The following is a 14,099-nucleotide window of genomic DNA, read 5'->3' as shown; positions in this document are numbered from 1 at the left end:
TGGATTTTACCAGCTTGTGTTAAATTCATATATACCTGTATATGGGTGACATATATTAGCAGAATTATTATTTTGCTAATAATCTGCTTATTTCTTCACGTGGGGTTCATGTCTATACTAGCTATGCAGGAGCTTTTACACATTTTTCAGTTCGCTTTTCTCTTGTTGTAACACATATGTGCTACAGTTTGAATACCATTCTTTAAAAACCCAGGGAATCCAGCTGACAGAATACAAAGTCATAATGATGATGTGTTTTTGCTCATGCTGATGAGTACAGCTGAGCTTTTTAATATTCTTAGTATTTAGAAGGACATTTAAGGCAACACTTAATGCTAGAATTTCAGCACATGACTTGTATTAAATGTGTTTGTAACAGATATTATTACCAAGTATACCTGCAAAGTAAAGGATGTCTCATAGAAGGAATTGATTCCAGTACTACTTTTCCTTCATTAGCTTAAAGGAAAAGTGATCAGATGTTGAATGAATTTTATATTAAGACCTCAATTGGAAACTATGGCTTCATTTCACATAAGAGTTGGAATTGTGTATTGTTATTAGAGATGTTTTAAGATAGTGTTTTTAAGGTTTTATGTTCCAACAAAGGAAATTGCAGTGTTATAGAGTTTTACTTTAGTTCAGCTACCTAAAATGTTTTTCCTTATACACAGCTTCAGGTTTAAAACCACAGAACATAGTGTTGTTTTTCTTACAAACATAATACTAATACTTCTATAACAATTTTCTGAATGTATTAAAAAAGTTATAACCTAGGCTCTGTTTTTAACAATCATAATTACCTACTATAGTGTATGTGAAGATATTTGTAATTTAGTAAAAACTGTGTATCTAAAACATGTCCTTCTAAAATTAGAGAGTATATCGATAGTGGTAGCAATTCAAGTTTACATAATGAGTTTCAGAAATAATTGATCCAACTTATGTGTCAATAGTAAAATGAGATTTATGTCTTAATGAGTTATTTATTTTTAATACTCAGGTATTGTTATACATGAACAAATATGTATTCCAAGATTCTTCATGTCCATCCCAAGTGTTGTCAGTGAATTACTAAAATAATCTTAGAATTATATCTCAAACTTTAAAAAAGATTATGTACAGTTTAGCACCTATAATTTTAAATATAGATAACAGAATTTAGTTTAATATATTTTCAGTAGTTTTTATTATGGGATAAAGATCTAGCCATAACTTAAATGGGGGAGAGACAGCAATGTTTAGTAATGTACCCAAGGTCTCAAAGCTAGTAAATGATAGGATTTGACTCAGTAAGTATGCAGCCATTTATATTGTTAGGTTTAAAAACTTAACTCACCCATTCATATAATAATGATTGCTAAGCTGAGTTTGGAGATACCAATTAGAAAAATCAAAAACAGTAGCGAAGAAAGAGGGTACTAAGAAATCTAAAATTGTAGGAGAGATTTCAAAACTGCATTATGATCACATGACTTTAGGGAGCTACTGTGTGCTTTCTGTACTTTTTTAAGATTCTTGAGTTTAAAAAGCTCAAGAAGCTCAAGATTCTTTAAGATTCAGACTTGTAAAAAGCACAGTAGACAGAATCTTAAGCTTTGTTTAAAATTATTAAAGTAGTACATGGACATTAGAGAATAAAGTAGAATTTAAAGAAGCAAAAGTCACCTGGAACCATGTCATCAATAAAAACAGTATTGCCATTTTGGAGCCCGTCTTTCTAATGGTTGACCATGCACACATTCACACAGTGGAAATCATACTCCACAGTATAATATAGTATCATACCTTTCTTACACATCATTAAACTTTTTTTGAAATGTCAACATCACTTTAAATTATTGTATGATAGTCCATCGTTTTGATATAGTCTCACACTAGCACTTCTCAAATCTTTTTCCCCACCAAAGAGCTAACTCTGAATGACAAGGGGATTACGTCTTTAACTAAAAGTGGACAGTCACATGCAGGGAATTGCCTTAAAAATCTTTGTTATTTCAAAAATGTCTACAAATTTTACTTTTTACTTGGTATGTCTACATTTCCATCTTTAAAAACGTTTAAGTCTCTCATATCCTTGAGTAAAACTAGTGACCAGGAAGATGTACTGTTTGTATCTGGTGGCTCCTCATCTTCTTGCACTTACTTGGATATTGTTGCCCTTGCTCCTAGGAGTTCAAAAATACCATGAGCATGGACAGTGACCCCAGAATAAACACATGTGTTTCCAATCACATTTTTAAGTATACATGTATTCAGGTACAGAAATCCCCACAGAGCTTGTAAAATTCACAGTCATTCCAGTGTACTACAAAACTACAACATAACTCCTTTGAGGGAACTCTAAGATGGGTTCATCTGCTCCTTTCCTTCATCTACACATTCCAATGTAAGGACCTGGTGTTTCCTCTTTTAGACACTGTGAGAAAGAAGTGGGGACAGAGAAGGCTGAAGCCCATGAATTTTAGGAAGAGGTGTCTAGAGAGAGGGGTTGGCTTTAAGTGATGTGATATAATCATCAGCATGAAGCTTTTTTAACATTTTTTTTTTTTTATTCTTAAAGGTTACACTTCAAGTTGTAAGAGATCTTGCTTGTTGGTATCTTGCTTAAAAGTTTATAAGAGCTCACTATAAATCCAAGGTTTTTTTTTCCTGTTCCACACTTGAATCCCTATTGATTTATAGTAATTGCTCTTCTATACAGCATTTGAGTACAGTGGTTACCATTACAGATGTGAATTCATTGTCTTCTCTTTTTCAAAGTCTCCTCAGCACATACACCAAGCATTACATTAATTCATATACTCCCTGAGAAGAGATAAGTTACACCTCTAAAAATGGAGACAAAAAAGTATATTTGCAGAGTGAGAATTATAAAAGCAAACTGCTTGCTTAGCTGCAAGTCACTCTAAATCTTAGTGGCCAAGCAGAGATGAATCTAAGTCTCTGAGTGGTGCTCCTCATTGACATCCTCACCTGGAAAAGTTGTAGCTGTCAGTTGCTGGTGCAGAGCTACACTATACAATAAAGCAGTCAAACAAAAAATTAAATTCCAAATTGAATAAAATATTCAGCAATAAATAGAAATTTATATATAACAGGTGGCAAAAAGTCACAACATATCTTCCACTTACTTCCATTCATGGGCTCTAATACATGATACTGTTCAACTCAGGGCATCTGTAAGATTCCAAAGACATGTCAGGTTAGGGTGGCGAGGACTAGGGTTAAATAAGCCGGTATATACGAGAGTTTTGTATTTTAAAAAAAAATGTATTTGTGGACGCACTAATCTTTACTTCAGAGGTTTGTCCTTTTTACTGAAAATATATCCAAAATCTATTGTGATTCTTTCCACAAGTGGTTTGAATCATTTCCTCAAATATCATATCTATTGATATTTGAAATAGACCAGAGATACCTTAACTCCTCTAGTTTTAATTTAATCATTTTGTAGGGTGTTTCATTTTCCCTAACATTTGGTTTAACCTAACTTGGGCTTCCTGAATTATGCTTAGTTCTTATGATTTTTTAAGAAGAGAATAACTTTCTCAAGAAAAAATTATCATCTGCATGTTCCCATTACATGTGGCCAGTATTACCTACAGCAGCTTCATAGAGCGAATAGATTTCTTGGGGGATTTTCTTGGTGATAGATGTCATATTTTTTAGAGTCATCTACTGAGATCAAAGACATGTGTTTATTAAGTCTAAAATCTAAAAGTTCTAAAACTTAATTTTTTATTATACCATGAGATGTCTTGCTGTTACAGCATCTTTCCCAGTTGAGTAGTCTACACAGCTATACTTATCAAAAATGCTTCATAGTCATGTGCCTTTCTCAGTATTGTAGACAGGAATAAAAGAACAGTATTGGAAAAATTCTTCAAAAACTACAAGGAATTTAACTTTGTATTTAATTCTAGGTCCTTTTCACACCGAAAAATAAGCCAGAACAGACAGTATTTCAATGTATAAATTCCGTGGTAACTGATTAAAGGAAGTCTTGCTAGAATCTTTAATAGTTTTTTGGAAGGGATTAGAAGCATAATTTATTGTCCATCTCTGCATGACATTAATGGAAATACTTAATAGAAAAATAAATGAAACCTCAACAGTAAGAAGTGCAATTTACTAGACCATAATAATTTGAGATGTTTAGTTGCAGATACACAAAACAGCAGACTTTACCAAGAACCAGAAACTAATGTGTGTTCTTATGTCTAAGTAGAATGAGCTTTATCTATAGCTATAATATTTTTTCAAACTAGATATTATTCTGTAAGAAAGAAACAAAAATAAGACTATCATCCAATTTTGTGTAGAACTAAATATTTTCATCCTGGAAGCTTTTGTGTATGTTGATAGTGCTAGAATTGCAAATAGAATTTTTTTTTATTACCTTCTCAGACAAATATACTTTTGAGAAAATGTGAAATAATGTATCAGATGATTCTCAGATTTACATTTATTATTGAAAATATCAGCTTACAGTGTTTGCAGACGCCATCAGGAAAGTTGGCGGAGTAGAGATGAGGAAGGACAGGACGAGCACAGGAGTCATGAGGCATTTGTGTTCTAGCCTCACTTCTTCGTTTGTTTAACTGTGTCCCTGAATGTTGCACTTGTCAGTCATCTAAGAAAAAAGGGATTAAATAAATATTGATGTCTGTCTTGTCAAATTTATGCCATCAAACATTTATGGGTTTAAGACAACTTTTAATCTCTTTTTAAAATCTAGGCTTTTGATAGTACATACCATGTACAGATAAATGGAAATCTGTGATAAAAGTGCCCCCTTAAGTTACTGGCCCACTTCCTGGTGATCTGCATGGTGGTGGCCTATATTTTCTTTGTTCTTAATGAGATTACTTTCCATTTTTGGACACCAGTGTCATTTGGTTTAACTTTGGGAAACGAATACCAAGAGACTGACCTGGAACCCAGTTCTCCACTGTTTCTGCTGGCTTTGCTTTTTTTTTTTTTCCAAGCTAAGCTTTCTACATTGGAATCTGGATGAAGTATTTCAGCAAAGCACCAACCTATTGACTAACGGCTGTCTGAAAGCATCTGCTATTTCATTATTTCCCCCCAGCATCAGTAAGGCCTCACTTTCCAGCATTCTAACTGGAAAAATATGCTGCAAAGCGTATTTCTCAGAAGTCTTGCTTATGACATGGGGTGAGACGTAGGACCTGATGGGGATGTTCTAGCAGGAATATCATTGAGCTTGTAACAGTTTCTTTCAGTAGAAACTTCCCAGGAAATTATCTCCACCATAGTAGAGAAGGGTTACTGTATTGCCAGAGTGAAAGCTTTTCTTTTTCAGTTATTTTTTTTTCCTTCTATATCTTTTATTTCATCTGATTTAAAGAATAATATGTAGAAGTGGGAAGACATTTGTGTTAATTTCTCAAATTTCCAACACATCTTATCTTTGTTTTCCCGACATTCAAAGTAGACACAATATAACCTATTCAACCACAGTATATAAAAATGGTTTTTGTAGAAACAATGAAAAACTGTTTTAATATAAAATAATGAAATCCTACTGATGTATAATGTCTTTCTTTTTATCTCTTTATTTAAATACTTCTCTTTAAAATCCACACAGATGGTTCACAAGCACCAGCCAGACCTCCTAAACCACGACCCCGCAGGACTGCACCAGAAATTCACCACAGAAAACCCCACGGGCCTGAGGCAGCATTGGAAAATGTCGATGCAAAAATTGCAAAACTCATGGGAGAGGGTTATGCCTTTGAAGAAGTGAAAAGAGCCTTAGAGATAGCCCAGAATAATGTGGAAGTGGCCCGTAGCATCCTTCGGGAATTTGCCTTCCCCCCTCCAGTCTCCCCACGTCTAAATCTATAGCAACCAGGATCATAAAGACCAGAAGGCGAAGCAATCGCTGACTATCCCAGGCGTGTGGAGAGAAAGAGACGGGATTCAAGAGAGAAGCTTTCTCCTCCTCACGTGGCATCTTTGAGAAGAGAGGCTTGGAAGTGGCTGCTTCTCAGAAGACAGCTGCTGCTTGCTCAGGATGCCAAGGGCTGCGGCTTCCTTCCTCTTGCTAGCCATACTTTTAAATCAGGGTTGAACTGACAAAAATAATTTAAAACGTTTACTTCCCTTGAACTTTGAATCTGTGAAATGCTTTTCCTGTTTACAAGTTGGCAAAGTTGCAGTTTGTTTTTTACTTTTCAGATTTTTGGTTTTTTTTGATACCTGTACTGTGTTCTTGATCAACCCTCTGTGCAGTGGTCAGGTCTGCTGTAACATTTCCCACCAGCTCCCTTGCTGTGTGCGTCAACAGCGAAGTCACATATTCATTGTGATCACTCCCATCCCAGCCCCCTACCCAGGTCCAGTTTCATTTCTCCCATTTACAAGATGCTTTAAAGGTTCTGATTTTCAGCGTATCAAACTAATGCAAAACAAGTGCGTGGCCTTCACTACTGAGTGTTCTCTTTGGAAACCATCACTGTTGAGAGATGGGGAAAATCTGAATGTATAAAGCATTTTTGGTTAATGAACTGCCTTTTATAAGGGATTTTCATATAATATAGACAAGCTTCCCTTTTTGGTGTAAGTTTTGTGATCGTTAATCTTCCACACTCTCATCTTTGTCATCCTCGAGGTGTAATGACTATAAAAAGAAAAAAAACAATAATAACCTGAAATATTGGAAAGCAACTACTGCAGAGGTGGGAGAAATACACTTGCAGATGACAGCGCCATGCTAAAGTTAGATCACGAGGTCCCTTGGTATTTATGCCCGCATTACCGATGAGGCATACTGAGTAAGAGGGCCATCTCCCAGAAGTGTATTAGTAATTTTCAGATAAAATTATGAGCATACCTTTCCCAAAGTGGAACAGACTTCATTTCCTGTTTGAGTGATTACACTCTGGTACCTAACAAGTTTAGGAACCAGTTCATCTTGCAGTGGAAACAGTAAATCTTTGATGCACTGTTAAGTGCTAATGCTACTGTGGCAATGTTGTATTTTTTTTTTTTTTTTTTGCAAAATTCTTAATAATTTTCTACCATCAAATTAGAGTTCATATTTAATTTTTAGAGTCTCATTCATTGCTCCACGTTGTTCCATCCAGTCAGGTGAAAGAAATTTATATAGTTTTGCCTTTTTTGCAAAATGAAAGTAGGTTCTTCAGAAACCACATTATTACTTTTAAACCTACAGATATTTATTGGGCACCTGTGATGTGCTCTGTGCTGTCAGGCACTGTGTTCTTAAAGCACAAACCATCACAAAGTGATTGCATTGTGGTATTCTGTTATCCTTTATCCGCACTTTGGATGGTCAGAAAGTGTCTCTGCTAGACAAAAGCATGGAAGGTTTCCACCAGCGCTTCAGAATTTTCAGGCAGTCGTCTTTTTAAATTATTATTTAGTAAAGAATTGAGACAAAACCAGGTCTGTGTTAAATGCTTGACCCACAGGTGGTTTTCTAAATGTGTACTGCCTGCGGGTTTGTGCACGTTTCTGTTACTCGTTTACCTTCACACAGTGTGATGTAAAAAGATGCATCTGATAATGAGTGCCTCTTTGGGATTTGAAAGCATGTGACCAAACGTGTAGCAGAGCCAAAGGAAACTAAGTCAAGACTTGTACAGTCCTTGTGTTGACCCGGGGAGGGAAGCAGCACATTTCTTTGCGAGCTGACACGTGCCCTGACTTGACAACTTGGTCTCCTAACATGAGGTCCTTGAGGAGTCATAGGCCTTGGGTAGTTTGTGCTCATGTTTTAATTTCTTCATCTGATTCTGAGCTGGTTCATGTCCCTGGAAGAGAATTTTTAATTTGCCTTAAATGTTCTTCCTGTAAGTATATGAGGGCAGTTTTTTATACTTTTAAAAATTGCATTGGCTAATTCTCCATCACTTTATGAACTCCATGTTACAGCATCATGATTTTTCATTTGTTTTTATTAGTTTCTGATGTCATGCTGAAATAGCACTGTGTTTTGGGTTTGTTTGTTTGTTTTATGAGTTGCTGATCTTCGGTACAGTCTAAAAGCCAAAAGTTGCCACTTCATTGTGATAACATTGTATAACATTCTTAATAGATCAGGGAAGGATGTAAAATGTGAGTGTTAGAAAGCATAGTATAATCTCATTCAAACAATCTTAAAAAATGAGTGAACATTTCCAATGAAAGTGAGAAAAAAAATAGTGACAACATAGTAAGTTTAGATCTGAAATTTTTAAAATCTGTTTTGCAAGAAAACTTACTAGCCTGCACGAAAATCTCTCTGTACCTAGTTCTCAATAGCAACCAGTAGTTTTCCCGTGAAAAAGACCAAATCAAAAATTTGTATGGAATGGAAAGAGTGGAAACTTTCTATCAAACACTGTCATTGAAAACTTACTGCTACCTATTACTTAACTCAAAAAAGATTTTTTTTGAGGAAATAATTAAAAACACAGTTTTTAATCATAAAAGTGACTAGCCATTAATGGCTGGAAATGATCCAGGTTTGGTTTCACTGTGATCCAAAGTTTGACATTCCTCTGATTTCTCAAAATTTGGTAATATGATTATTTTTAAAGCCAGTACAACATGCTATTTATATAATTAAAACAGATCGTGGCCAACATTAATCTGCTCTCCCCTGTGCCCTAACATATTCTGGGGCAGAAGTACTTACCTTTAAAGATAATCCAGTAAATTATCTCCATCATTAATCTCTCTTTCCCCTTTGATGTCTATAATATCTATCCTGGCCAAATTTTCTAGAATTGAATCAGCAGAGCTTATGGTCAACTTGAACTTCTTTCCATAAAGGTGACCCCTCCCCATCCATATTCCCTTGCCTGTATTGCAAATAGTCTTAATAACAGAACCCTAATTGCCCATGAACCTCAGAGGGCCCATTGGTTAACTCAATATTCCACACACACGAACACTTGCAAAGATTTCTTCATAATGTGAATTTTTCTCTTGTTCAATTCCAGAAGCATTTCTTACAGTTTGGACATTATTTTTCCTCTCAGATCTTCAACTTGAAGCTTTAATTTGCACTGAATTATCTAACCCAGTTAAATTTTTCAGTTTTTTTTCTCTTATGCTGACAGATTTGAAAGCAAATCACAGTATGTTTTCAACAATACAGGTACTGCCTGTTGACCTGGAATTTTAGTGCTTCTAGGAAGAGTTTGCAGAAAATGACAGCAGTTGAGTGAAGGGTTTTCTTCTCAATTACTATTTTATTTTTAATGCCTTTTAAAAACTTGTCTAATGTGGCAAAATAGCTATGTGTTCAATTAATTTATATTTTATTCATCCTTTTTCAATTCTGGTTATTATGTAAACTCCAGTACAATTTTATCTGTTCTTTTAAGGTATTTTATAAAATGAATGTTAACAAAAGCAGAGTTGGTATATTATTTTTCAAATGAATGCAAACATTTCAGAGCAGTTCTATGTTGTATTTTTTATCTTCACATTCAGAGCTAATGGTCAACATTGTATCAAGTACCCATCCCAAATGATTCAATTATTAAATAACAAAACATATCATTTAAAGGTATTTCACATAGATAAGCTACTCCCATGCCTTAGAACTGAAAAGTCAAAGTTATATTAAGGCTCTGAGTAAGAAATATCAAATTCGGGAAAAGCTGATTGTCTTCTAATGACATACCATATAATTGATATTTCTTAAAAGTAACATCTGTTCTTTATATTCTTTAAATTCTTGATTATTCTAATCATTTGTCACTGACCAGTACATATCAGGGAGAGGACAATGGAGACAAACCATGTTAATAACTGCTTTTATATCAGAAACCGTAACAGAATGTTGTGAAAATCACTGGTACATGCATAGTAGTAATAACTAACTATACTTTCAAAGAACACATAATTAAATGGGAGCTGCAAGCACATAATTCCAATACAGAGAACACTGTACGGAAGTTATCACATTGTACTGGCATTATGTACATATGGTAAGTGCTAAGAACCCAGGTCTCCTGCATTGCAGGCGGATTCTTCACCAGCTAGCTGAGCTACAGGGAAGCCCCGGAAGAACTATGTTGGGCCCTTAATATATGCAAGGAACTTAGCGTTAAAGCATGTAACAACCATCATGCCTCTTCTAGGACTGTCAAAGTAGGGTGTGATATGTTCCTTCTGAAAAGTCAGAGAAATAATAAGACTGAATAGCATTTTGTTAGCCTAAAGAGAAATAAGGTTTTTGTTGTTAAGAACTCAGGAGGTAAAGCTTTTCAAACAGGAACAGCACACATGATAGAACACTTGTTATTTAGACAAAGGTGACAAGTAGTAGGATGCTTGGAACACAGAAGGGACTAGGAGACCACCTTGATGACCGAAGGTGAAGGGCCACGCAGCGTCTCAGATCCTAGGAATCAGGTTAGGAATCACTTGCTGGAACTCAGATGATAACATCCATGAAAATGCTTAGAGATTGGGGTGTATTTAACAGGAATTGCCACATCAAATTATAATCTGGCTATAAACTAAAGGGAAATTTAATTTTCAGGCCTCTCTTTTATGTCCCTCTTGATTTTCAAGAGAAACTTGGGTGGTATTCTTAATTACCTATTTTTGCTGCTTTTTCATCCTCACTACCACCACCCTCTTTGGGGTCTTAATTTTGACTCCCCTAGAATTTTTAATAGCCTGTAATTGACCTCTGTGGCTCTATGCAAGGCAGACTGAAGTTTCTGAAATTCAAATTCAATGTGCCGCCTTCATGTAAAACCCCTGAATACTCTATGGTAGAGATCCCTTGTCTGCATTCCTTTTCCTACTCACCTCCTGTCCTAGACCCTCTTCAGTTCTGCTGAGCTGGCAACTGTCCACATAGGCTCTACATCTTTATACTTGCTAGTTCTTCTGACTGTTCCTTTCCCCTTTTCCAGCCTAGCCAACTCATTCTTTAAAATCTACCTCAAGTATTTCTTCTGTGAAGCATTTCTCATCTTATCCCACAGTCTGAGTTAAGCATGTCATCGTCTACATCTCACATAGTACCATATTCTAATGCTTATAGTGTGGTTTTTGCAGTTACTTCATTCCACAGATGGCCCCAACTAGACTGAACTTCTGTAGTAGAGGAAGCATGTCTAATACATGTCTATGTCCCAAGCTCCTACTATAGAGCCCAGCACATACTAAACAAAATGCTTCAAATAGATGAAAATGTACTCTTAAGCAGCCAACAGTGGAAACAGTTCTGAAAGCTCTGCAACTAGCTCCCTGCATGCAGTGCCATCTCTTTGATTGTGCTTTCTTCATCCATGGACCAGGACATAGATAAGTCTACTCACTAATGCGATTACAGTAGAAGCCTAAGTTTTTCTTCACTGTATGGATGGGGAGCAAAATTAATTAGTAAGAAATCAGATTCACAAAAGCTAGATTTTAAAATTTAGAGATAAATTTTTAAATTTATTCTTTTTTAGTAACTTAAGAATACTTAATTCTTCATAAAGAGTTTATGACAAACATGTCCAAGAAACTACTACTCACACATTCCCATGACGTAACAGTGGTTAAGAGTGCAGGAATCTTAACTCTGGAATCAGACTGCCTAAGATCAGTTCCTACCTCTGCTCCAAGTTATATGACCTTAGGTGTCCTAACCTCATTGTGCATCCATTGCTTCATCAGTAAAATAAGAATAGCAGCTAAACCTACAGTAAAGGATTTATAGGGGGCTTGTGAGTCAATATTGATAAAGAACTTAAAATGTGTCTAGTACCATTGAATGCTCAATAAATGGCAGTTCTAATTACCGCATTCCTTAAAGAACTTAAGCCCCATTTCATCTCTTAGGATCTGCAGAGTAGATGGCAAAGAAGCATGTCAGATCTATCCTGTTACGTCATATAGCAAAAGGTAGACAACAAAGGAACAAGATTGTTCTGGCTAAACTGAGAAAACTTATAACTCTGAAAGGTAATGAGCTACACATTCTGTTGACAAATTGTAGAGTTGAGTTTTTTAACATAAAACATTTACTATCATCATGTGCTCTTCTGTACTTGGTACACAAAGCCCAGTACAATGAAAGTAGAGATTAGAGACGATAGTGGCTAAATCACCATGGTTACTCTGGGTTCCTCAAGAGCTACATTCTCCCACATTGATACCCCCACCCCAGACCAAATATTCAGAAGCTCTCATCAATAGATGAAAACTTTTTTTAAAGTTTAAAATCTAGCTCAAGCACAACAAATAACTTTGTCTTTGGGATATAGAGAAAAGTGGCATAATTAGTGGGTTCCTTTATTCTCTTCATACTAAACCACAGGTTGAAGAAGACTTTTCCTAGAATGAGGCTAAAGCCCCAGTACTGAAAGCAACAGGTATTAACTAAATGCCTCCATATTCTAAAACCCACCTAGCAAACCTCTGCAGGACTCATTCTAGGAGCAGCACTCTCATCCACAGCCCTCAAGATATATACACAGAAGATGATGGACTCAGGGGCTGGCCTGGGAGAAGGGAGTAATGGGTGTGATGTTACTGACTGAATCCACCCCTCCCAAGCCAAACAATGTTAAGTCCAGAAGAGAGTCAATTACAGAGATTAAGAAACTCATTGCATTCCACTGAGTATCTGCTTACACAGTGGACTTACTGATGTGCCGTCTGTGTCTGAGCAAAGTGAAAACAAGACAGTGAAGAGAGACTGGCAGCGAATCACCTGAGAAGGAGCCTCACTGTTTGCAGGGTGAGGATATATATTCTTACAAGACAAGCAGACCCCTGTTGAGGCAGCTGACCCTGAGCCATCTTGTCACAAGAACACAATACCCCAAGTACAAAAAGACTATGATTTGTATTCCACTGGACCAGGCATGAGGGAACCCTGCCACTGAATATTTTCTGTCAGATAGTAACAGTGAAAAGGAAAAAAGTTAAAAGCAGCAACAGAAAAAACATACAAGGGAACCCCCACAGAGTTGATTTTTCAGCACAAGTTTTCAGTAGAAGTGCCATGATATATTTCAAGTGCTAAAAAGAAAAACTACCACCAAGAATTCTCTATTTGGCAAGGTTATTACCGAGAATTAAAGACAGAATTTCCCAGACAGGCAAAAACCTTTTTAAGAGAGTCCATCACCACTAAACCAGCCTCACAAGAAATGTTAAAGGATCTTAAGGAAAAGAGAAGAGGGTACACCCAGAAATAAGAAAATATTTAAAGGGGAAAAAAGTTTCTATCACTTATAGGCAAATACATAGTAAAGGCAATGGATCAACCACTTAAATAGCGAGTATCAAGGTTAAGAGACAAAATCAGCTATCACTACTAGGAGTTAAGGGATATAAAAAATAAAAAGATATTAAATATGATGTCAAAAGCATAAAATATTGAGGTAATGTGGTAATAAAAAAAAAAAACCTAAACCTTTTAGAATGTGTTCAAACTTAGGTGACTACCAGCTTTAAACAAATAGACGGACATGAACTTCATGGTAACCACAAAGCAAAAACGTATCATAGATACACAAAAAATAAAGGAACCTATATAACATTAAAGAGAGTCAAACCACAAAAGGAAAGATTTAAAGAAGAAAAAAGAATTACAAAGGCAACCAAAAAACATTTAACACAATGGCAGTAAGGATATACTTATTGATAATCACTTTAGATAGCAATGGACTAAATGCTCCAATCAAAAGACACAGGGTGACTGAATGGATAAGGAAACAAGACTCATACACACTGCCTACAAGAGACTCATTTCACTCACTTTATGACTCGTTTAAAGACACCCAAAGGCAAAGTAAAAAGATGGGAAAAGATATTCAATATAAACAAAAACAAAAAGAAAGCTAAGGTTTAAAAAAGAAAAAAAGCTCAGATAGCCATACTTAAATTAGACAACTGTCTTCAAAATGAAGATTATAAGAAAAGGAAGAGCATTACATAATGATAAAGGGGTCAATATGAAGATTCAGAAATACTTATTCACCCAACACAGGAGCACCTAAGTATATAAAACAAATGTTAACAGACATAAAGGGAATAAAGGGAGAAATTGACAGTGAAGCTCTATACAGTCAGCAAAAACAAGACCAGGAGCTGACTGTAGC

General features: G+C 35.7%; 1 protein-coding gene and 1 long non-coding RNA gene across 9 annotated transcripts in view; one reads left to right on the top strand and one right to left on the bottom strand.

Annotated features, from left to right (window-relative positions):
* The window catches only part of CBLB (Cbl proto-oncogene B), a 225,729-nt gene extending 216,288 nt beyond the window's left edge, over positions 1-9,441 (top strand). For all 8 annotated transcript variants that reach the window (XM_027565080.1, XM_027564994.1, XM_027564910.1 and 5 more), the window contains one exon: positions 5,615-9,441. In XM_027565080.1, the coding sequence (XP_027420881.1) occupies positions 5,615-5,874 (260 nt within the window). In that variant the 3' untranslated portion in view covers positions 5,875-9,441. The remainder of the gene's footprint in view (positions 1-5,614) is intronic.
* Positions 2,744-14,099, bottom strand: part of LOC113906755 — an 81,773-nt gene continuing 70,417 nt past the window's right edge. The window contains exons 3-4 of the long non-coding RNA XR_003514974.1: positions 4,493-4,636; positions 2,744-3,180 (exon numbers count right to left, since the gene is read on the bottom strand). This is a non-coding gene — a long non-coding RNA (uncharacterized LOC113906755). The remainder of the gene's footprint in view (positions 3,181-4,492; positions 4,637-14,099) is intronic.

This window comes from Bos indicus x Bos taurus, chromosome 1 (assembly GCF_003369695.1).
Source record: "Bos indicus x Bos taurus breed Angus x Brahman F1 hybrid chromosome 1, Bos_hybrid_MaternalHap_v2.0, whole genome shotgun sequence".
Lineage (NCBI taxonomy): Eukaryota > Metazoa > Chordata > Mammalia > Artiodactyla > Bovidae > Bos > Bos indicus x Bos taurus.
This window is presented reverse-complemented; position numbering and strand designations above follow the sequence as displayed.